Below are 25,275 nucleotides of genomic sequence, written 5' to 3'. Positions count from 1 at the left end.
CTCTCGGGGGTTTTGGTGTAAATCTGTTGGTTAGGCTGAACGGAGGAACGTGGGTGTTTGGCGGTACGAGCCGTCGAACTCGCCCTACTCAGGCGAGCCGCTCCTCCTTCGCGAAGCTCCTCCGACGTGGGAAGTCGCTCCATGTCTACAGGGTCCCCACAGACGGTGCCAATGTTCGTTACCTGATGATCTTGGGTACTCAACGGGTCAGATGGTGATGAGTAGGGGAGCAGGTGAGACCCTGAACTGACGTGGAGAGAAGACAAAGACACGAGCTGGTGACGCCGGAGGCGGTGTAAAGCATGGGGGTGACCACCTTTAAGGACACTCCGACGATCAAGTCAGTGTCCGTAAGATGTGGTAGTCGAATTAGGTAAGAATGTTACGTACCTTGGGGGGAGGGCTGACCTCTCTCCTTTTATACTGTGCGTGGCGGGCCCTGAGAATGACATAGTCCACTGCCCAAGAAACTTCCATGAGCTGTCGTAATCTATGTAGGAAGGGTAGGTCGTTCCGGACCCCGGATCGGGACTTCGGGTCATGATCCGAATGTACCGGCCCGACTGGTATCCTGAACCGTACGGATGGTAAGTCGAATATCTCCTGGGTCGGACGTTCTAGGGTTCAACCCGTCGGACACTCTTTTGTGAGGGGTGCGTTGGGCCTAGGTCAGGGGTAGTGCCCCAACCCGACGGCTATTAAACTCATTAATAATTTCAAAGTTGAGTATGCAAGCGGTGGCAACTCGCTAGTCGCAAGGAGCCCAAAAGCAACTGCAAAAGTTAGAAAATTTATGCCAATGAGCCATAGCTCACACGGCATTTCGCCCCCTCCCCACTTCAAAGGTCTCGGGTTCGAGTCCTATCAGCTGCATCCGAGGAGAAAAAATTGGTAAGTATGTGAGGAGTGTGTGGGTGTGTATTGTGTACCTAGGATTGGGGGTTGTCCAATCCGTTGGGGTACCTAGGATTGGGGGTTGTCCAATCCACCGACCAAAAAAAAAAAAAAAAAAGAAAATTTATACAAAAAAAAGAAAGAAAATTTATTAATTAGTTTTATGATTCTCATTTTACTAATGTTTGACCCTTTCACTGTACCCGCGTCGCAGCGGATGCTACCCCTTTCTCATTCACTACTACCACTACACCACAACACTGCACAACCAACACAGCATGCTTTGTTCGATCACCGTGCACCTCGCGGATCGGATCTGATCTCAGAGGCGCAATCGAATCCAATCGAATCAACCAAACCCTCCCTTGTTCCCCTAAACCCCTTGTCAACCCTACTCACTGGTTCTTCTTAACCCCCATTCTAGGGTTCTTAACTTCTTCCATTTCCGTTTCCTAATTCTTAATCTTCGATCAATTTTCCTTTTTTGGTTTACAATGAAGTTTCTGTGCGGTAAGAGCGTGCTCGAGTTTCCTCTCGCTGAATTTCGCGAGCACGATTGAAGAAAGAAACAAAGAAGGGAAAAACTGAAATTCGGTCGGTTTTTTTGTTTTCTTCACTGAGAGTGGTTGCTATTCCCTGATTCCAGAGAATGGCAGCTTCTCCCGTCAACTTCCTCTTTGGATTCTTGCTGCTTTCTATTACATTGTGGCTTCTGTTCATGTAAGATCGCCATTGTACTCTTTTTTTACTCTCTTTGTTCTTACTGAGTTTGTGTTTGTTTGGCTATTTCCACTTCTTGTTGCTGTTTTTGTTAGTGTTGCGGTTATATTAAGTGCGTTTGCCAACAAACAGTTAGTATTGTTTTTGTTTGGTAGATTAGATTCGTTAGCTCAAGTAGAAATTTGAATAGAGGAATGGAGTAAACTTTAGATTGTTGTCTCGCGCCTGAAATGGTTAGTGTCATTATTTGATAGGTAGCATTCTTCTAGCTTTAGTGTAGATTTTGTACTGAAGACAGTTGAATGAGTGAGGGGCAAGAGAGGAGTCAGTTTTGAGTCAAAGGGGGAAGTTTCTTGGCTTTCGGACTACGATGCTTGTTCTAGCCAGTCACGAAGCTGTGAGTGGGGATTGGGAGGGTAGTCTGCCCAGGGTTTTGGAAAGGTATAGAGGAAATAGTGTTTAAAGAAAAGATGTGAACAAGTGGTGCCTTTGGAATCGTTGAATAGCAATATGGATACGAACAAGCAGAAATGCAGAAGTAGTGCAAAACCACTCTGTAATTAGTTTATTCATTGAAGGTCAAACATTAAGTCCTAGAAGGAACTTCATGACAGATAAATCTTCTTTTAGTTCGGTTTTCTAATTCCGCTGGATCTTTCACCTGCATTCGATTTTCTTAAGATGATAAAATAGTTAGTTGTCTTTGAGATGTTCTTTTTTTTTTCTCTAATTTTTTATTTATTTTTTTCATTTCCCTCCCCAATATGTTTTTCTCTAATTTTTTATTATTCCTTTTTATTCTTGCTAATATTTTATAAAATTATCTTATAGAGTAATTAAGCAGAAGTAGCAGCTGGGGGTAAGGGAGCGGATGTTCTTCCATATAACTTAATTCATTTATATCCATATTAGAGCACAAGAAAAGTTGATAACTGTGCTCCTACAAAACATTACTCAATTGGCTTCTCATCACAAACAATCAACAATCAAGTTAGGTAGCTTAAGTTAGTCTTGAGTGTGTCTCTCCTTCTCCTTAAAAGAATTTGATGATGGTTAGATACCCGTTAGACTAACACAACAACTTTTGTTCAGGGGATGGAATATAGGCACCTGTAACTTCTGGGATAGTTTGGGGTTGAGTGCTATTTTGGCAAACTTAAAGGGTAGCATCTGATAATTGCCCTATCTTATTTTACACAAGCTAAAGGAAATAAATTATTATTCTTATTTCCGCAGGGTAGCTTCTGAAATCTCTATATTTATATGTGCTTTAAGTTACTATTTATTCATGGCAGCTTTGAACTTATTAGAGGATAAACTTGTCATTATTGTGATACAATTCAGCAGAAATGAAAATGGGTCAAAATGTTCTATTTCCCCATGTAGTGTTTGTTTGGGAGGGATACGTATCTTGCTATCAAATCATACCACATTGGTATCTTTTGATACATTGACATTGACCTTTTTGTTTTTTGTTAATATATGTTTGTGTATTTTACTTTTGTGCTGATGCATTGGTAATAATAACTAATTTTGTTTGGTTTATGATTGACTATTATATCACCATTACTTTTAGTTATAAGTAATAAAAATTCAATAGATGCTTGATGCATTTTAAATATAATATCACTTGGTTTTGATTATGCATCTTATTACAGATTTGCTTCTGGGTTGTTGGCTTGGATTTTGAGCCGGATTTTAGGAGCATCTGTTGGATTTCGTGTTGGTGGTTGGAAATGTTTAAGAGATGTGACTGTGAAGTTTAAAAAGGTTATTTCATTTTCTTTATTCGCTGCCTTATTTCATGGTAGGAAGCCTTTTAGATTATACATTTTTTTTAAACTACCTACTACTTTAGTAGTTAAGAATCCTATATTTTTATTCTATTATTGCCATTTTTGTTTCTCTTACCAGACTTGTGTCTTTTAGGGCTCATGGGATTATATATTTTGTTGATTCATAACATGTACAGGGTGCTATTGAATCGATATCTGTTGGTGAAATTAAAGTCAGCTTACGGCAGTCCCTGGTCAAACTTGGTGTCGGTTTCATGTCTCGAGATCCAAAGCTGCAAGTGTTAATCTGTGATTTAGAAGTAGTTTTGAGGCCTTCAAATAAAAGCATTGGGAAGAAGAAAACTCGCAAATCCCGTGCTTCAGGCAGGGGGAAGTGGATGATTGTAGGAAATATTGCAAGATATTTGTCAGTTTGTGTGACTGATCTTGTTTTGAAGGTGTGCATCTTCATAGTGTTGATTTTTCTTTTGTAGTCAAGCATATGTTGACTGTATTTACTACCTGTTGTGTGTGTGTGTCTCTCTCTCTCTCTCTCTCTCTATATATATATATATATATATATATATATATTTGCATTTAATATATTTAGCAAACATATCATCAACTGTGATAATTATTTTAATGAGAGAAAATAGACCATAACTCAGTATCTGCTTATAAATTTAAACTAGTTTTATTAGAATTTCTTTCCCCTTCCCCTATTTTGATCTTATTATATTTTTCTTCTTTCAATGAGGATTTCTCATGAATGTTGCAGACTCCAAAAGCTACTATTGAGATCAAGGAATTGAATGTGGATATTTCTAAAGATGGTGGATCCAATTCAAATTTGTTAGTTAGACTGCAAATTGTACCTATTACTGTTTACATTGGTGAGCCAAGGGTTAGCTGTGATCAGTTATCTAATTTAAGTGGTGGAGGATGCAGTGGACAAGAATCCATTACTGCTATGGAAAGGTCTACTGCTCCTTTTGTTTGTGAAAAGTTCTCTGTCTCATGTGAATTTGGTCATGATAGGTATTTTTCTTCTCTTTTCATCCTTTAATGTTAATCATCAGCTTGTTAGAGTGGTGGTTGTAGAATATGAAGTAGGTTTATTCTCTCTTTTAATTTGTTGTTCTTTTCTCTTTCCAAAAGTTACAAATTCTTTAAACTAAATGTTTGACCTATTGGCAGAGTTACCAACTAAAAGTTGTTGGCTTACATGACTACAGTTTAACTTGGATAGTCTCATTATTTCCTGCGTTGTTGTTTTTATCCTTTTATATCTAGTAGTACTAGGTTAATTTTGTTTTCTTCTCTTTTGACACAGGGAAGTGGGCATAATTATTAGGAATCTGGACATTTCAAGTGGTGAAGTCACCGTGAATTTGAATGAGGGGTTGCTTTTGAAAAACAAGAGTTCATTAGAGTCTTCTTCGGGGTCTGAAAAAATTATAGGGTCAAGTGTTGATTCTCTGAGTGCAAAAAGGACATCAAAGCAGCAGCAAACACTTGCAGCCTTCTCCAAGTATGGTTCGATGTTTCCTGAGAAGGTTGTGAATTTAAACCTTATTCCTACTTATTATTTTTTCTGGGCTCTAAAATTGTGAAGATATCACATTATGGAACTTGGTGGATTTGCTACTAGCTTTATTTTTATAGTGATGTGTCTTTGGTTTTGTTTGGTATATGTTTAAGATAGAAAATGCAGAGACACTAAGACGACAATGGGAGAGTGAGTCCTTTTCCCCACTTTTTTTTGGGTGGGTGGGTATGTGGCCGCCCCTGCGCTGGGGGGGGGGGGGTTGGTTCAAACAAATTTTATCCTAGGAGAGATATTTCCTGTTATATATTTGTGCCATTCTTCAAATACGTCTTTTCTCCCCAATGTCTGCGAATTTTTGTCTTGGGACAGTTATAAAAACGGGGGCCTTTGTGCAGCTTTTCTTAAACTTTGTGCTTCTCGTGTGATGCTTTGTTTGTGAGTCTCCTTGCTGAGGTTAGATCTTGTTTTGTTTATGGCTTGCTGGACCGTTTTGGCTTTTGGGCAAAATGTGGTTCCTACACATGTAGTCCCTGAGTATGTATGTATGTATGCATACATGTATGATCTTTGGTGATCTCAATATCATTTGAATATTGGAAGTCCAGGCCCTATAAAGTATTTAATGGTGCTTATATATTTTGATAATCAGTTTGGGCTGAAGCTAGTTGATTATATCTTTGTTGTTTTTATTTAGTCAAACTAACCACTTGCTATTGATAGGTTAGCTTCAATCTACCTAAGCTAGATGTGAATTTTGTGCATCGTGAACATGGTCTTTCCATGGAAAATAACATCATGGGCATCCAATTAAACAGCACCAAATCACGATCTACTGAGGATGTTGGGGAGAGTACACGCCTCGATTTTCAAGTGGAGTTTAGTGAAATTCATGTATGGCGTCAGTGTTATCTTAGTGGAAATCGATATGATATCCATTTGCACGCTGCTTTGCTTCTTGCTGACTTACTTTCTTTTGCCTCATTGATATTGCAGCTCCTCAGAGAAGCTGGTTCTTCCGTCCTACAGATATTAAAGTTGGATTTGGTCTCTTTTGTGTATATACCAGTACAAGTGAGTTAATTGTTTGCAATTCACATAAAGCAGCGTTATGTTGCTGTAAAATTGGTAGTTCTCTGATTACTACACCTGAAAAAACATACATAACATTATGAGCCACAAATCGTAAAAATGCCTGTTTATACTTTATATATAAAATATTGTTTCGCAAGTTGAATTTGTATCACCTTATAATAGATAGCAGAAACTGTTGCATCTCTGTTGATTTTATTTTTTAGAACTTTTCTCTAGTTCTAATAATTTATATATGTATATTTGATTTAACAGCAAACTACTGCTTCTTTTTCATTATATGACTGGTAAAGTGTCAATAGAATTGACTAGATGAGTGATAGCATGGCATGTTATGATTCTTCTATTTGCTAATTGTTGTCTTAATGTACCTGTAGTAACACCACAAACTCCTCCCACTAACATTAAGACAAATAACCTAACTATTTTGATGGAGAAGTAGACATCCAATTATTATTTTTAAAATATATGTTCTTCTAAGATATTTGGTCCCTCAATGTTTAAAATGGACATTAATTAAATCCTGTCTATATTTAGACAACGATTTGATGGATATCTTGTATAAAGGACCAATAACGGTTGGAAATCTTTAGAAGGCTAGTTTATATTTTGCATATCTTTCAAAGACCAATTAACCGTTTGCTTATGGAGCAATGGATACAAAGAGGATAAAATTCTACAATATTTTTGGAAAAAATAATCAAGGAGCAACAAAAGGTAGAAAAACTCAACGTGAGACTCTTTTTGGGGGGTATGGGGGGTTACATAAAAATATTAGCTTTGTAGATGTGTTTGTGTGTATTTTTCGTGTACGGCTAGAATTTTAACCTTTTTATTTTTGATGTTTTATAATGTTTTAACTGCTTAGAGAGTTTGCATTTGCTCTAGTAATTTATGACTGATTGTTGTTTTGGGGGGGTGTATCCTCTGCTTCAGCCAAGCTCACCTGTTAGAGCTGAGACTGAAATCAAGCTTGGAGGAACTCAGTGCAATATAATAATAAGCAGGTTAAAGCCTTGGTTGCTTGCCCAATCTGGCCAATCATCTAAGAAGAAAAAGATGGTACTTCGTGAAGAATCTTCCGTTGTAAAACATCAATCAAGTGATATCAAGATCATCATGTGGACATGCAATGTCTCGGCTCCTGAGATGACAATAGTTCTTTTCAATATGGTTGGCTCTCCAGTGTATCATGTAAGTTTATCATGATGCATCATTCTTGGATGTTTTTCATATCCATTTGTCAACTAACTAGAAAGAAAAAATATAATGAGGCAACAAACCAAATAGAATTTATGAGAGAAAGAATGAAATTTAGGAAAATAAATTAGAGGAACAACGTTATCAGGTGCGGGATGGAACAAAATTAATTAGAGGAAGATGAATTGGATAATCATTATTAGATTGGTCATGCATGCATTTGAATTGTCTAGTACTTTTTGATAGGTGTTAAATGCAAGGTAGTGAACTTGTAGTTTTTATCTCGATTTGGAAAGCTGGTACAAAATCGTAATTCGTAAAATCCTAAAACGAAACGTAAACATAACTCGTAAATTATAAAAATATAAAAAGAAAATATAAGAAATTTTACAACATGAAATTAGTTACATAAAAACTATTTCAAACAAATTACAAGTAACTATTCAATAATTTTACAACAACGAAAGCTATTGAATGATTCAGGAACAACAATACAATAAATTGAATAATTCAACAAAAGTACCTCAACAAGCGTAGAATATACATATTAAAAGGAATAGGCAGCAACACAATAGACAATAGAGTACAATAAAGTAGAATAATATAGCAAAATTAGCACAACAAAATAACAAAAACAGGGCACAAGGAAAGAGCCAACGAGGGGAAAAAGTTTACAATAACTAACAAGCGACGGAAGCACCAACAGAGGAGCCAGTGACAATGAGTCCGGGGTGGAGACTTAAGAGAGAAGGAAAGCAAGTCTACGGAGCAGAGGGTGAGGGAACACTAGTGCCATGGCAAAGCACGTAATAGAGGAGGAGGGAGCATCAGCCGCGGTCTGCCTGCTTTTGAAACCCACACACGATAATCTTCGGCAATAGCAAGAGGAAAAGAGACTCGAGAGAGGGGAAAAGCCGAAAGTGCAGCGACAACAAGTAATTCAGGATTCAACATTCCCCTTCACCGATTGGGCCTAGGTTCGGGTCGGGTTTTCATTGCTATACGAGAAAAGCAAGGTTTTTAAAGACCACCCTTCTTGAGATGTATTTTTTCTGTCAGAGTCGCGATTTTGGAGAGTTTACGATTTTACACGGCGCTTCTGCACGATTCCTACTCTACATACTCGTACAGCAGAAGCGCAACGAAAAGAGGGAGTTGAACCGTAAAAACGTGCGGTTCTACGAGCTTGCACGTGATTTTGTCATCATTGGTTAAGTGGACTAAATAGTTAGTATTTTACTCAAATTATAATCCAATTGAAAATTCCTTTTTCGTTTTGATAAAAAAAGAAATAAATTATAATAGAAGAGGACAAGTCATTCTTAGAGATATAATTATTCATGTATATCCTCCTATCAACTAATATTTTAGAACAAGTAGTTTCATGATATGATATCAGAACTTCTATGACCAAAAGGTCTAGAGTTTGATTCTTGTTTACCAAAAATAAAATTTTCAGCATAAGGCAAATAAAAAAAAGGTTCTATGCAAAATTCATGCAAAAACCCAAAAGAGCAAGCGTGTTAGAGATGTAACCATTTATGTACCTCCTATCAACTTAAGCTTTTGGAATAAGTTATCTCATGATAGTCATCCTTACATGGTGTCTCTTCTTTTTCAATCTCTTGAGTTATCATGTCTCTCCCTTCTTTCTTGAATAGTTTTGCGTTTAAGGAGATAGGCTTTTAATGCAAGATGCTTTAATACTAAGCTTAATGAGATAATCTTTTCAATTTTGGTTATTTTGATGTTGGGGAAGCTAGCAGATTAAAAAAAATGCAAATTTCTGTACATACCCCTGAACTGATACCAAAATTTCCAGCATCTAGTAAATTTCATTGTTAATGGGGTAAAATAGGATCATTGTCAATTATTGGTTTCAGGTCTTCCCTTTTGGTTGAGTCTTGTTGAAGAGTTCTTATGAAGGGTTCTTAAGGAATGGTTACCAAATAAGAGATCTATTAAATCCCGTTCAATGAACCAATGTTGATTGGTTTCAGTCTATAATTTTGGATGTTGCTAATTTATTTATTTATTTTAATGATTAAAATGATTTGTGTAACAAATCTGACAATGAAGTATCTAACTAATGCTTTCCATATCTAGGGTTGTTCTCAATCATCACATCTGTTTGCAAATAATGTTTCTAGTATGGGGACCGCAGTACATGTTGAACTTGGTGAGCTAAATCTTCACTTGGCTGATGAATATCAAGAATGCTTGAAAGAAAGTGTTTTTGGCGTGGAATCAAACTCTGGCTCCATTATGCACATTGCCAAGGTTAGTTTCGATTGGGGGCAAAAGGATGTTGAATCCTCTGAAGAAGATGGTCCCGGTTGTAAGCTAGGTTTATCAGTTGATGTGACTGGCATGGGAGTTTTTCTAACATTCAAGCGTGTAGAATCACTTGTATCAACAGCTATATCCTTTCAAGCGCTACTGAAAAGCTTATCTGCTTCAAAGAGAAAATCGACTCAGAGCCAAGGGCGTTTGACAAAACCTTCAGGGAAGGGAACTCAGTTATTGAAGTTTAATCTTGAAAGGTGTTCGGTATATTTATGGGGTGAGACATCCTTGGAAAATACTATTATTCCAGACCCCAAGCGAGTTAATTATGGTTCACAGGGTGGTAGAGTTGTAATAAATGTGTCAGCAGATGGTACCCCACGCAATGCAAACATAATGTCCACTATTTCCCACGAATACCAGAAGCTGAAGTACTCCTTGTCTCTTGAAATCTTCCAATTTAATTTGTCTATGAACAAAGAGAAACTGTCCACACAGATGGAACTTGAACGAGCCCAATCTATCTATCAGGAGTATATGGAGGAAAATAGGCCAGTAACAAAGGTGGCATTGTTTGATATGCAAAATGCTAAATTTGTACAGCGATCAGGCGGTCTTAAAGAAATTGCTGTCTGTTCCCTTTTCAGCGCTACTGAAATCAGTGTAAGGTGGGAACCTGATGCACATCTATCGCTAATTGAATTTGTTCTGCAGTTGAAGTTACTGGTACACAATAGGAAGCTTCAAGAGCGTGATAATGAACACATAGGCGATATGTCTCACATACAAGATGCTAATAGGAAAAATGAAGGTACCATTGAATCAGGGCACCATGAAAAGCAGAAGAAGAAAGAGTCTATCTTTGCTGTTGATGTTGAACTGTTAAGTATATCAGCTGATCTAGGAGATGGAGTTGAAGCTACGCTTCAGGTACAATCAATTTTCTCTGAGAATGCTCGCATAGGTGTGCTCCTTGAAGGACTCATGCTTAGTTTCAATGGGGCGAGAATATGCAAGAGTAGTCGGATGCAAATTTCGCGAATTCCTAGTGTCACATCTAGTGCATCTGATGTAAAAGGACATGTAGTCACAACATGGGATTGGGTAATCCAAGGTCTTGATGTTCACATTTGCATGCCATACAGATTGCAATTGCGTGCCATTGATGATGTCATTGAGGATATGTTACGAGGATTGAAACTCATAATTGCTGCCAAAACTAACATGATTTTTCCTGTGAAGAGAGAGAGCTTGAAAGTTAAGAAACCTAGTTCGGTACAGTTTGGATGCATAAAATTTTGCTTACGCAAATTAACTGTTGATATTGAAGAGGAGCCACTGCAGGGATGGCTTGATGAACACTATCAGTTGCTTAAGAAGGAGGTTGGTGAGTTGACTGTCCGGTTGAACTTTCTAGATGAATTTGCATTGAAGGCGAAACAAGGTCCAAAATCTACTGACACCAACAATTCTCATGATAGAAAAATCTATTTTAATGATGATGAGATTGATATGAAAGATTCTGCTACTATTGAATCCATGAGAGAAGAAATTTACAAACGATCATTCCGATCATATTACCGAGCATGCCAGAATCTAGTGTTACCTGAAGGTTCAGGTGCTTGTGCAGAGGGTTTCCAAGCTGGTTTCAAGCCCAGTTCTTCAAGAACTTCTCTTCTTTCAATAACTGCATTAGACTTAGATGTTAGCTTGAAAAAAATTGATGGTGGAGATGCTGGAATGGTTGAGGTTCTGAAGGAGCTCGATCCTGTTTGCCTTGAGAATGATATTCCATTTTCCCGATTGTATGGAGCAAAAATTCTCTTAAATACGGGGTCTTTGGTAGTCCAGCTTCGGAATTACACATTTCCACTTTTCTCTGGAAGTTCTGGTAAATGTGAAGGCCGTGTTGTGTTGGCTCAGCAGGTAAGATTAATAACTTCCATCATGTCTCTTTGTTCAGTATAAACCTTGTTATGTTGTATATTGTTCTCATCCTTTCATTAAAGAAGGTCCTTTTAGAGTACTGAATCACGAGCTTGAAGTGATGCGGTAAATAATCTACTGTATAGCCGGACAAAATAATTTCAAAGATGAAAATACTATTTCAAGAAATATCTGTCTACATGAATGGGTCCATTGTGAGATAAAATGTCATTAGAGAAGTCTTTGAGAACTCCAAGAGGAGGATAAGATAACCGCTTACTATAATCCACAATATACTGTAGAGCACAAATCACTTAAGTTGGCGGTTTTTACTCTCATACAAATGCTGAGATATTGTGACAGTCCTTGGTTTATGCCGTAACTTGGTGCTGAATGGTGCAAAATGCTAGTATTCTTGATGATTTTTTCTACGATAAGCCTTTTACCGGATAGGATTGCTCCAGTATCCCTTTAGTGCTGCTCATGTGCTGCTATGGATTTAGTTTGGTTTTTCTGCTTTGTTTGTGAATATTAAAATATTATTTTATATATGTCTGCATCAATGTATGTTTCCTTTTGGTTAAGCTGATTTCTTTGACCTATTTTGGGAAGTAACTGCGTGGTAATCAACATGATAAAATTTCCTTCCATTGTCGTCTGTTTATTAATTTTCTATTTAAACTAGGCAACAAGCTTTCAGCCTCAAATATATCAAGAAGTTTATGTTGGGAGATGGAGAAAGGTCCAGATGCTTCGGTCGGCTAGTGGTACTACGCCACCAATGAAGACATATTCAGACTTGCCAATACATTTTCAAAAAGGTGAGGTGTCATATGGGGTTGGTTATGAACCAGGTTTTGCTGATGTTAGTTATGCTTTCACTGTGGCCCTTCGGAGGGCTAATCTAAGTGTGAGGAATCCTGGTCCACTTATTTTGCCGCCAAAGAAGGAGCGGAGTTTGCCTTGGTGGGATGACATGAGAAATTACATCCATGGAAAAGTTTCCTTACTGTTCTCTGAATCCAGATGGAATATTTTGGCTACTACAGATCCTTATGAAAAGGTTGACAAGCTTCAAATTGTGACTAGCTCTATGGAAATTCACCAGTCTGATGGCCGTGTTTTTGTTTATGCTGAAGATTTTAAGTTTCTATTGAGTAGTTTGGAAAGTTTGGCAAACAGACGCGGTTTCAAAATTCCAACAGGTGTCTCTGGTGCATTTCTAGAAGCCCCGGTCTTTACTCTTGAGGTTACAATGGACTGGGATTGTGAATCTGGAGATCCCATGAATCATTATTTATTTGCGCTTCCAGTTGAGGGCAAACCTCGTGACAAAGTGTTTGATCCCTTCAGATCCACTTCTCTTTCCCTGCGATGGAACTTCTGTCTAAGACCTTTTCCTCCATCAGGAAAACTGTGCACTTCTTCCATTGCCAGGGGCAATGTTGAACAAGATCCTACAGTCTATGATCCTTCTCACATAACCCAGAATGTTTCACCTGCTTCCCCAACGTTTAACTTTGGTGCTCATGATCTAGCATGGATTCTAAGATTCTGGAGCTTGAACTACAATCCTCCACATAAACTGCGAACTTTCTCTCGTTGGCCTCGTTTTGGTATTCCAAGAATTCCCCGATCAGGAAATCTTTCTCTAGATAAAGTGATGACTGAATTTATGATGCGGCTAGATGCCACACCAGCCTGTATAAAGAACATGCCTTTACATGATGATGACCCAGCCAAAGGGCTGACTTTCACAATGACAAAGCTGAAATATGAGCTATGTTATAGTAGGGGAAAGCAAAAGTATACTTTTGAAAGCAAGCGTGACATTCTCGATCTTGTTTACCAAGGTCTTGACCTACATATGCCCAAGGCTTTCCTTAATAAAGAAGAGACTGCTACTGTTGCCAAAGTGGTTAACATGATAAGGAAAAGTTCACAATCTGTACCCATGGACAAATTATCCAGTGAAAAAGGTCACGCAACAGAGAAAAACCGTGATGATGGGTTTCTATTGTCATCTGATTACTTTACTATTAGAAGACAATCTCCAAAGGCTGATCCTGTTAGGTTACTAGCATGGCAGGAAGCAGGAAGAAGAAATGTTGAGATGACATATGTACGGTCCGAGTTTGAGAATGGGAGTGAAACAGATGAACACATGCGGTCTGATCCCAGTGATGACGATGGTTACAATGTGGTGATAGCTGACAATTGTCAGCGTGTGTTTGTCTATGGTCTGAAGCTTCTTTGGACTATTGAAAACAGAGATGCTGTCTGGGCCTGGGTTGGAGGTCTCTCCAAAGCATTTGAATCACCCAAGCCTTCTCCTTCTCGACAGTATGCTCAGAGAAAATTTGTTGAGGGAAACAAACAGTGTAATGGAGCTGGTACCCGTCAAGATAATGTTTCCAGGTGTTCTCCTGCTGTTAATATTTCCAATTCTCCTTCTCAGCAAGCAGGCACTTCTGTGTCACCATCGTCTCCATCAAATACAGTTAAGGGGGACAACTTCCGCTCTGGTATATTCCATAAATAAATTTGTTAACTGCTATATTTGGACATGCAAATTAGAGACTAATGACACACATGAAGTGAAATGATAATTAACAATGGCATTTGTTACAAACAACAAACTTAATCATTGGTTTTATTCCTGCTAAGCATGATCTGTTCTTGCATATGTTGATTGAGAGTTTGGTTCCTCCTTTGTGAATCCTTTTTGTTGTGTTGCTAGCTATAAACGATAGCAAAGATGATTCAGAGGGAAAGCGACACTTTATGGTGAATGTTATTGAGCCGCAGTTTAATCTGCATTCAGAGGATGCCAATGTAAGTTTGAATACAATTTGCATTTGAGTTGAGTTTCTGTTATGCTTTCAGAGGGGATATGCACTGTGCTCATTTTGTTCTATAAAAAAATTTTGAAGTATCGAGTGAATTTGCAAAGTAAAGTGGTACAAACATCTTTTTACTTTATTTACCTCCTGATATTTTAGTGCTTAGTTATACATAGACATCACTCATGCCTTATCACCTCAACTTTTTTGTTGGACAGGGTAGATTTTTGCTTGCTGCTGTAAGTGGTCGTGTTTTAGCCCGGTCATTTCATTCTGTCCTTCATGTTGGTTATGAGATGATTGAGCAAGCACTTGGTACCAAAGATGTGCATATTAGTGAATACGAACCTGAAATGACATGGAAACGAATGGAGTTCTCTGTTATGTTGGAGCATGTGCAGGCTCATGTGGCACCAACAGATGTCGATCCAGGAGCTGGATTGCAATGGCTTCCAAAAATTAGTAGAAGTTCTCCGAAAGTGATGCGTACAGGTGCTCTTCTTGAGAGAGTTTTTATGCCTTGTGATATGTATTTTAGATACACAAGGCACAAAGGGGGCACTCCAGAACTGAAGGTAAGCTATTCTTGTATCCTATGATTTGCATACTAGTCTGTAATATACAAACATGCCCTTTTTTTTTCTTTTATGTAAATGCATGTAGTCCAAAACATGATTTCTTTGAAGAGTAAGTTTTCTACTAAAGATATGTTGTTTATCACAGTTGTTACTTTTCTGTTTTAAGTAGTATTTTGCTTTTCTTTCTTTTTTGTTTTAAGGAATGTTTTACTGCAGGTGAAGCCGTTGAAGGAGCTCATATTCAATTCTCATAATATAACAGCAACAATGACATCCCGTCAATTTCAGGTCATGCTGGACGTCTTGACCAATCTTCTCTTTGCACGCCTTCCAAAGTAAGGATGCATTAGCTTTCTGTTTTGCTGAGCTTCTGTCTCTTCATATATATATATAGCTCCTGTTTGCGGGCTCCATGGTTAGGATCACTATAATTTCATATCAAAATTTTAGCAATTTGTTGGCTCTTTCAAATTTAATGAAGTAGCTCCTGTTTGATGACTACATGGTTAGGATCACTATAATTTCATATCAAACTTTTAGCAGTTTGTTAGTTCTTTCAAATTTAATGAAACCAATTTGAGTTGGGTATTTTCGTTAAAAGAAGTAGCTCCTGTTTGACAGCTACATGGGTAGATCACTATAATTTCCTTCACAGTTGGGTTTTTCTGCTGTTAAAATAAAAACAGAATTTCATTAAGATATGGAAGAAAAGATACAAAGAAGCAGAGGAAAAGGTATCCTCCCATCTAAAAGAATAAAAAGAAAATGAAAATGTTAGTGAATCATGGTTCTCCAATCTATTAACATGTCTGAGAGGGATGTCATCTGTTTATCTTGTGCTTTATTGCAAATACTGAAGCAGTGGCTAGAAGTAGAATGATATAATAGTTTTATTTAAAAAGTTTACTGTTGTCACCCTGACATCTTTTTATTTATTTGTTTAGAGTTATTTACGTTGTGTGATCATTACATAAATGCCATCTCTTTATTCCCTTCAAGATAGTTAAACAAAATCCAAGATGTTTGTACTATGTGATGTGTTTTCAAATTAAATGAGTGTATTGCACACAACTCAGGCCTCGGAAAAGTAGTCTGTCCTTTCCTGCTGAAGATGATGAAGATATTGAAGAGGAAGCAGATGAAGTAGTTCCTGATGGTGTTGAAGAGGTGGAACTTGCAAAAGTCAACCTTGAACAAAAAGAGAGAGAACAAAAGTTGCTTCTTGATGATATTAGAAAATTGTCTGCTTGGTGTGACACCCCTGGATCTCCATGTCCGGAAAAGGAAAGTGACTTGTGGATGATAACTGGTGGAAAATCTGTGCTGGTAAGAATTGAATGTGGTTAACAATATTTTAATTGAGATGACTAAATAGGTTTATCCCAATTATAGATGCTTGTTTTAAATATTATATCATCAGGTAGTACTTTCATGGTGATATTTTTTCATTATTTCAGTTCTTGAGATGTTAGTATCCATTGGCAGAAGTCGGTAGACTTCTTAACTGAGTAAATTAGTGATTTGAAACCGGTTCTTTTATTGGTTGATTGACCACTTCGGTTAAATCTTAGCGATTACAGAGCTAAATATTTTTTACCAGTCCGTTAACTGGCTGTCCTATTGAAGTGGAGATCCAGTCCCATTTTCAGTCTTATAGCCTAAATGATACTTGAATTCTTTGCTTTCTTTCAAACAATTAGTGGAAGAATATGCGTGGCTTTATCATTAGCCTGAGTTTGAGATGCATAGGATACTTTTATATCAATAGTCATATCCTGGTAAATAACAGATGTGCAATTGTGGATGCCTAATCAGCAGTATTCCAATACTGACAGGTGCAAGGACTGAAGAGAGAACTTTTAAGTGCACAAAAATCCAGAAGGGATGCATCTGCATCGCTAAGGATGGCACTACAAAAAGCTGCACAGCTGCGGCTAATGGAGAAGGAGAAGAACAAAAGTCCTTCCTATGCTATGCGCATATCTTTGCAAATTAACAAAGTTGTTTGGAGCATGCTTGTCGATGGTAAATCATTTGCTGAAGCAGAGATTAATGACATGGTAATGCTAATTTTCAAAATTATTCTTTCTTCCTACTTTCGATGTTTTCTTGTGAAACAAGCTAGTCCCCTTTAAATTTGCTTCTATGTTAAATTTTATCATTGCTAATTCTTGCCCTTCTCAAATTGTATAGTTGGTTAGAGTGAAGAAGGTGGGAAAGTTGAGAAATAAAATGAAAGCAAGAGATAAAATGCAAAGAGTGAAACTGATTTCTATTTCTTAAAGCGTAATTTTACAATAGGTTCATATTTTTGTCAGCTCAGTGTTTGCAAAACAGAATAAGCACCCAAGACAGCGGTCTTTATCTAACTCTAACAATTAACTCTGATAGATAACATACTATAACAGATAGCAAGCTTCATGACCTTCATAAGCTACATATTTCAGGAGTCCATCACTTAAATATACTCCATGGACTAGATACAGAAGGAATTGGTATGTGATAGTCTTCTGCTTTACCAGACCACTGATTGTCTGTCTCTTATGCTATAGGAGATAGGAATGAAATCGTGTAACTTTTTCTAGTTTATTTCTATCTTGCCCATGTTTCTGTGCAGGTGTGCTAGAGAATCATTGATCTTTGCTAGTGTTTAGGTCTGAAACTTTTTTTTCTTTTTGGACTAACAACGGTATGCTAATTCAGTTTCATTCTTCCAACACAGATTTATGACTTTGACCGGGATTACAAGGATGTTGGTGTTGCTCAGTTTACAACAAAATATTTTGTTGTCAGAAACTGCCTACCCAATGCCAAGTCCGATATGCTTTTGTCAGCATGGAATCCTCCGTCTGAATGGGTAAAGTATGTATTGTCTTTTTCATAATTTATTGATGCTTATAAATTCATATGATGATATATTGTGTTTTTTTATGTCACACATGGTCGAGTCATTGGAAACAGTTACTGTTAAGTCATTTTACATGTCTACATACCTTACAGATCAGTATCATTTGGACATGATGACATCATCATGGTATATATAATAAATTATACTTAAATCTTGTTCAATAATTTCTTGCAAAGTTTTCTTGGGCCTCCATCAACCCTTAGCCACTGAGCTACTTTCATTTGATTCATCCTCCTCACTGAATTCTATACTGCCTAAGGTGAGATTCCACCATCTTTTGAATAGTTGGTGCAACTCCTACTTTTCCCGTCATGTATGCGTTCTTTATTTTGTCCTGTACAGTGTGTGGCTACTTATTAACTAAAGCATTTTCGTCTCTGCTGCACTAAACTTATCTTCTTGTTGACTTTGTATTGCCCAACACTTTGTTCCATAGAACATAGAGGTACTTTTTCTTCTTTTTTTTTTTTTTTTCCGTATATAAACCCCCCAAAACTCCTCCATTTTGACCAACCAGATTGAGTCTAGTGGTTTATATCTCCCTCTATCTTTCCATAGTTTTGGATAATTCAACCAACCAAGATACTACTACTTTTGTGTTTAAAGTAGATAATTTTGTGGATGTCTCAGTATAGACTCATTAATCTACACTTCTGTTTAGAACATTATCTATAGTTGCTGTTTTATTTTTTATTTTGTTTCTTTCCCAGAAAAGTGATGCTTCGAGTGGATGCAAAACAGGGAGCTCCAAGAGATGGAAATTCTCCCCTTGAACTTTTTCAGGTAATCATATCCTTAAGGTTATTATTTTGAATTATTAAATATTGTGAGACTTAAAATCAATTCAGAACAACAGAATCCATCTTATTCCTTCTCTTTTTTCCCTTTTGTATTTTTTTTTACGTATTTATTTATATATTTATCATTGATAAAAATTGAGACCATGTGTATTGTTATATTGCCACATCAATATATTCCGCTTTACAAGAGTAAGATCTATTGGGGAACTGAAATTAAAATTTGTTATCTATAATTCTTTGCTCAGATTGTCAATCTTGATTCAGCTTGTTCCTAATACGAATTACTTTTCACTATAGGTAGAGATTTATCCCCTTAAGATCCATTTAACAGAAACCATGTACAGAATGATGTGGGAGTATTTCTTCCCAGAAGAAGAACAAGACTCTCAACGCCGACAGGTTAGTTTAGGATCATTTATTACTATTCTGGAATTCCAAGGGCCAAATATATAGATAATTATGTCAGAAGTTAACATAGTTGTTATTAAACAGGAGGTTTGGAAGGTTTCAACCACCGCTGGTGCAAAGCGTGTAAAGAAAAGTTCATCACTCAATGAAGTTTCTGCTTCAAGCAGTAACACAACAAAAGAGTCTGAGGCTTCATCGAAATCTGGCATCTCTGCGATGCTATTTTCTTCAAGTCAGCCGGCTGATTCTGCTCAAGTAAGTATTTGATGAATTGTCAAACACATGTTCAGGGAATACTAATTCTAGGGGAACACTTCTGTTGGGCTGCATTGTAAAAATTCTGGATACGAGAATTTTTAAAAAATGGTCATAAAGATGAGAAAAGGCTGAAGTAAAGAAGACTCCTATGCATTGGTCCTCCCAAATGTAACACACAAACTTTTAAGGGCCAAAATGACAAGCTTTTCAAGCAGTATTAGTGTCACATTCGATCTTTTCTAATATTCTCCTGATTTCTATTATTTTAAGATGGTAGGTTTCTCATGAAGGGTTTTGGTAACCTGCTTGCAGGCCTCCAAGGTGTCAAATGTCAAAGCAAACCCCAGTACTGGTACTGATCCCGAGTTGAGAAGAACTTCCTCGTTTGACAGAACTTGGGAAGAGACTGTGGCAGAATCTGTAGCTAATGAACTTGTCTTACAAAGCTTCTCTTCCTCAAAAAATGTCCCATTTGGTTCTACTGAGCAACAGGATGATGGCTCCAAGAATAAATCAAAAGATTCCAAAGGTTTCAAAGCTGGTCGCTCATCTCATGAAGAAAAAAAGTTGGCCAAGTCACATGAAGAAAAGAGATCTAGGCCACGAAAGATGATGGAGTTTCACAACATCAAAATCAGCCAGGTGGGTAATTTTGGTCCTTTTGGTGAAGCTATTACAGATCATCCTTACAAATGACATTATAATTTGAATTTCTGCAAAATGTGTTTTGCAGGTTGAGTTATTGGTTACATATGAAGGACAGAGATTTGTTGTAAATGATTTGAAATTGCTGATGGACCAATTTCACCGGGTTGAGTTTACTGGGACTTGGCGAAGACTTTTCTCACGAGTTAAGAAGCACATCATCTGGGGAGTCCTAAAATCTGTGACGGGAATGCAGGTAATGAATGATTTACAGTTTTCTTCTTTTAGTGGTTGTATATGGCCTGCTGTTTTCCTTTCTTGATTCCTCTGCTATATATACCTACTACTATGAAGAGTAAGGATGTCATCAAACAAAACAAAATGAAACTTGAGTGAGTTCGATGTTTGTGTGATTCCCATTATCATTACTAGCAGTTTGACATGCTACCTTTGTTATTTTTTAAATAGGCTAAAATATGCTTTTTGTTCCTAACGTTTGTGATTTTTCTCAAAAATACCCTTAACAAACAACAACAACAACAAAGCCTTGTCCCACTAGGTGGCCATATACCCTTAATGTTTAGTTTTATTCAATTTCTTCTTTAACATTTTCGATTTGTGTCAAAATTACCTCTGAATGTTAATTCCATGTAAAACTTTAGGGGCAAAATTGAAAACTTTAAAGAGTAGTTTTGACACAAATTGAAAACATTAGGGACAAAATTGAATGAAATTAAACGTTAAGAATATTTTTGAAAAATATCGCAAACGTTAAGAAGAAAAAGTATACTTTACACTTAAATATATTTATAAATTTGAAACTTTTGTAAAATAAAACCACTAATTTATTTACTTCACATAAATATATTTATAGAGCGTGGGTTTGTGGTTGTTCCATTTTACTATTTCAATTGTGTGCTTTTCCATGTTTGCACCACCAGTAAATAACTCCTCAGGACTTCGCATTTGAGACATAAATATGATGATATAATAGATGTGAAAGAAATTTCAATATAATTAGGAGGGAAAACACTACATTGTTAGAGTTTTATTAGATGGTGATTCCCATTAAAAAGGCTTTTGTCAAGTCAAGAAAAATGTGTGCTACTTCTATGTTGATTATACAGGATGTGGCATGCCAGTTACCGCCTTTCTTATTTTTTGGAGATTAATATGAAACTTCTTTATTTCATTAATTTTAACTATACCTACTACTTTTTTTTGTGCTAAATGTTTTTGATAATTTTATTTGATCATCAATTTGTAAACAGCATATTATGTTGCTTTAAATAAATAGTAATATATGCAGAGTCTGGTGGCAGCTTTTTCTTCTGAATTCCTTTAAATATTTTTCTACTATATCGGTGATGTAGGGTAAGAAATTTAATAACAAAGGTCAGAGTCAGCCCACTGGAGCTGGTGTTCCAGAGATTGACCTTAACTTTAGTGACAATGAAGGCCAGGCAGGAAAATCTGATCAGTATCCACCATCTTGGCCAAAGCGTCCAAGTGATGGTGCTGGTGATGGTTTTGTAACATCCATTAGAGGACTGTTCAACACTCAACGCCGCAGGGCAAAGGCATTTGTGCTCCGAACAATGAGGGGTGCAGAAGACAATGATTTTCAAGGGGATTGGAGTGAAAGTGATGTTGAGTTCTCTCCTTTTGCCAGGCAGCTGACAATTACGAAAGCTAAAAAGCTTATTAGGCGGCACACAAAGAAGTTCCGCTCCAGAGGACAGAAAGGTCTGCTCAAGTGTCACCCTTGTGCTTTTGCTAGCATTTTGTTTAGAACCCATTCTTTTTATGAAATGGAAATACTTTCTGTTTGGCTTTTTAGAATATCCTACATTAATATTATACTTATTACTGACTTGAATCATACAATCATACCCTTTATCCATCTTCTCCAACTTGCTGTATATAGCCTGTAGCCTAGACCTAAAAAGTACACTACCCCAACCTGTTTTGTTTAGTGGTGAAATTTTTGTAGATTAAAATATCTCATTAAATTTTTATATTTGCCTTCCTTATCTTTGCTGATTTTTTCAGGCTCATCCTCACAACAAAGAGAATCGCTACCATCATCTCCAAGAGAGACAACCCCATTTGATAGTGATTCTTCAAGCGGATCCTCACCATATGAAGATTTTCATGAGTAGAAATGGTTTCAGTAATTCCTTTACTTATCAGTTGTGTGCCACATAAAGTACTCTCTCTGGCAGCTGACCTTTTCTCTGTTGAGAAAGAACTCGATGGAAGAAACTTAAAGAGATACATGAGCAGAGAGGTCAGGCGTAAACTGGAAAGAAAACAGGGGACTCGAGATATTTTGGCAATGCTATGTTGATTGATTGATACTCAAATGTGTATACTCACCAATGTTGATTATAGTCAAATGTGTATGCTCACTGGCAACCCAAGAGATCAGTGTGATTTAGGGCCTTGCTTTCATCCCCTATCTTCCCATTTTCTGTTACCATCAACCACAGATTTCCATTCCTCCAGATCTCCAGTAACGGACATCTACCAGGTCATCCTTGTGTTGTATATTCTTGTAGCCACAGATCAATGTGCATTTTTGGGCTCCTAAATGTATTAGATAGAAAATTAGGACCCTAAAGGTTGACATGATTTTGTACAGACATTTGATTATATTTTGAAAAATAGAATAAAAGCAATATTCTCTCTTAACATCAGTGTATATATATATATATATATATATATATATATATATATATATATATATATAAGGTTAGGTTATGCTAATCCATTTTCCAAGAGAATAATCTTCGTCTTCCTATATGGCATATTGGTCAGCAATTTTCTATTATTTATTCAAACAGATGTTTAAATTTGGAGAAAATTTTGTATACGTTATGGAATGACGTGTTTTTACCAAGGCTCCTAGAACACCAAATATAAAATATGACATGGTTATTGGTGAATGTGTTTATACAAAAACTTGAGTAAACTACCATTGCAGCATTTCTAATGAAGAAATATTTGAACGTAGTCAATTTTAATATTTTATCATAGTGGATGTCAAGAAGGTGGTTTTAGGAGGATTTATGCACTGCAAGTGGGTTCGGACGAACAACACAAGATAAGGTTTTAGGAGGATCTAGAGAGTTTGGTTTAAGACATTCCTTTGGGAGATAAGATTTTCTTAGGAGGAGATTTAAATGGTCCTGTTGGGAGAGAAGTGACTGAATATGAGAGTATTCACGGATGTCATGGTTTCGGGGTGATCAATGTCGAGGGTAAAACTATTTTGGACTTTTCCTCAACTTTTGATCTTCTCATCGCAAATACATGTTTTAAAAAGAGAGACGAATATCTTATAACTTATAAGAGTCGCATGACAAGCTCTCAAATTGACTTGTTGAGGAGAGTCGACCGAAAATTTTGCAATAATTGTAAAATTATCCCAAGAGAGAGTTTGACAACACAACATAAGGTGCTCGTCATGGATTTTCGCATTGAGCAAAAGTTGAGGAAAAGACATCATACGAAGAACCCAAGTACGAGGTGGTGGCGGATGAAAGGTGAAGAACAAAGAAGCTTCCTAAGACGGGTAGTAGAAGAGGTAAAGTGGGATGAGAATGGAAGCGTGGAAGAGATGTGGAGGGAGATGGCAGAAGTTATTAGAAGAACAGCAAAAGAAAGCATTGGTGAATCTAAAGGAATATGACCAAGAGACAAAGAGTCCTGGTGGTGGAATGCGAGTGTACAAGATAAGATAAAAATAAAAAGAGAGTGCTTTAAATAGTGGTCTTTATGCCGCAACGCAGATAACTGAGAAAAATATAAGACGGCTAAGAAAGAGACAAAAGTGGCTGTAAGTGAAGCAAGAACAAGAGCATATGAGGGTCTCTACCAGTCTTTGGCCTTTGGGTACGAAAGAAGGAGAAAAAAGTATATATAGAATCGCAAAGAGTCGTAAAAGAAGAACGAGATATTTGGATCAGGTTAAGTGCATAAAGGATAAGGATGGAGAGGTGTTGGCTCAAGAGGAGAAGATTAATAAAAGGTGGAAGAACTACTTCTACGAGTTATTTAATGAGGAACAGAAGACTCTTCCGAGTCTTGGTCGGTTATACACAAGGGAAGAAGATCAAAATTTTGACTACTATCGAAGGATCTGAGACTTCGAGATAAAAAAGGCTCTAAAGCAGATGAAAAATGACAGGGCAGTAAGACCTGATAATATCCCGATTGAGGTTTGGAAGGGTCTTAGAGAAAAAGGCATCAACTGGTTAACCAAGTTTTTTAATGAGATTTTAAGGTCAAAGAAGATGATTGATGAGTGGAGAAAGAGTACCTTGGTACCTATCTACAAGAATAAGGTGAATATATAAAGTTGCGGAAACTATAGAGGGATCAACCTTATGAGTCATACCATGAAGTTATGAGAAAGAGTGGTAGAATGAAGGTTGAGAAAAGAGACACAAATAATAGAGAACCAATTTGGATTTATCCCAGACAGATCTATCACTGAAGCGATATACCTATTAAGAAGGATGACGGAGAGGTATCGTAGTAATAAAAAGGATCTACATATGATGTTTGTTGATTTGGAAAAAGCGTATGATAGAGTACCAAGGGAAATCTTATGAAAGGTTTTAGAAAAGAGGAGTAAGGATCGCATATATTCCTGCAATTAAAGACATGTATGATGGGGGGGCACAACTAGTGTGAAAACTCAAGGTGGTGTGACAGAGGAATTTTCTATTGGTATAGGATTACACCAAGGATCATCCTTAAGTACATACCTTTTCACATTAGTCTCGGAAGTACTCATAGAGCACATCCAAGAACTTGTGTCATGGTGCATGTTTTTTGCCGATGATATCGTCCTTATCGGAGAGTCAAGGAAATACCTAAATAAGAAGTTTGAGTTATGGAGAGAATTTCTAAAAGTGTATGATTTGCGCATAAGCCGTAGCAAGATGGAATATATGAAATGTAAGTTCAGTCTGAGAAGGAAAAACCCTAATATAAAGGTGAAGATTGGAGAAAACATCATACTAAAAGTTAAAAGTTTTAAGTATCTTTGGTACATCATACAGGATAATGGAGAGATTGAACAGGATGTAAATCATAGGATCCAAGCAAGTTGGTCAAAATGGCGGAGTGCATCTGGTTTTATATACGATAAAAAAGCACCTTTAAAACTTAAAGGTAAATTCTATCATACTGCCATTAGACTGGCTGTGCTTATGGTACGGAATGTTGGGCGGCTAAAAGGGAGCACGAACATAAGTTGAGTGTGGCAGAGATGAAGATGTTGAGATGGATGAATAGTCATACGCGATTGGATAAAATAAAAAACGAAGATATAAGGGAGAGAGTTGAAGTAGCACCCATTGTGAAAAAGACAGTTAGACATGTGA

The 25,275-nt window shown here is 37.0% G+C and overlaps 1 protein-coding gene across 1 annotated transcript; it reads left to right on the top strand.

Moving 5' to 3' along the window:
* The first annotated feature begins 1,133 nt into the window (after nucleotides 1-1,133).
* LOC130944679 (protein SABRE) lies at nucleotides 1,134-22,573 on the top strand. The gene is made up of 23 exons (XM_057873124.1): nucleotides 1,134-1,614; nucleotides 3,273-3,384; nucleotides 3,587-3,847; nucleotides 4,168-4,427; nucleotides 4,723-4,945; nucleotides 5,659-5,829; nucleotides 5,932-6,009; nucleotides 6,964-7,221; nucleotides 9,334-11,439; nucleotides 12,125-13,964; nucleotides 14,180-14,274; nucleotides 14,501-14,857; nucleotides 15,077-15,195; nucleotides 15,937-16,186; nucleotides 16,696-16,920; nucleotides 17,583-17,722; nucleotides 18,479-18,551; nucleotides 18,866-18,967; nucleotides 19,061-19,231; nucleotides 19,547-19,876; nucleotides 19,968-20,135; nucleotides 21,253-21,625; nucleotides 21,932-22,573. Exons 1-23 carry the CDS (start codon nucleotides 1,544-1,546, stop codon nucleotides 22,039-22,041), a joined length of 7,893 nt encoding a protein of 2,630 aa, XP_057729107.1. The 5' UTR covers nucleotides 1,134-1,543; the 3' UTR covers nucleotides 22,042-22,573.
* Nucleotides 22,574-25,275: the final 2,702 nt, after the last annotated feature.

Source organism: Arachis stenosperma, chromosome 8 (genome assembly GCF_014773155.1).
Source record: "Arachis stenosperma cultivar V10309 chromosome 8, arast.V10309.gnm1.PFL2, whole genome shotgun sequence".
NCBI lineage: Eukaryota > Viridiplantae > Streptophyta > Magnoliopsida > Fabales > Fabaceae > Arachis > Arachis stenosperma.
This window is presented reverse-complemented; position numbering and strand designations above follow the sequence as displayed.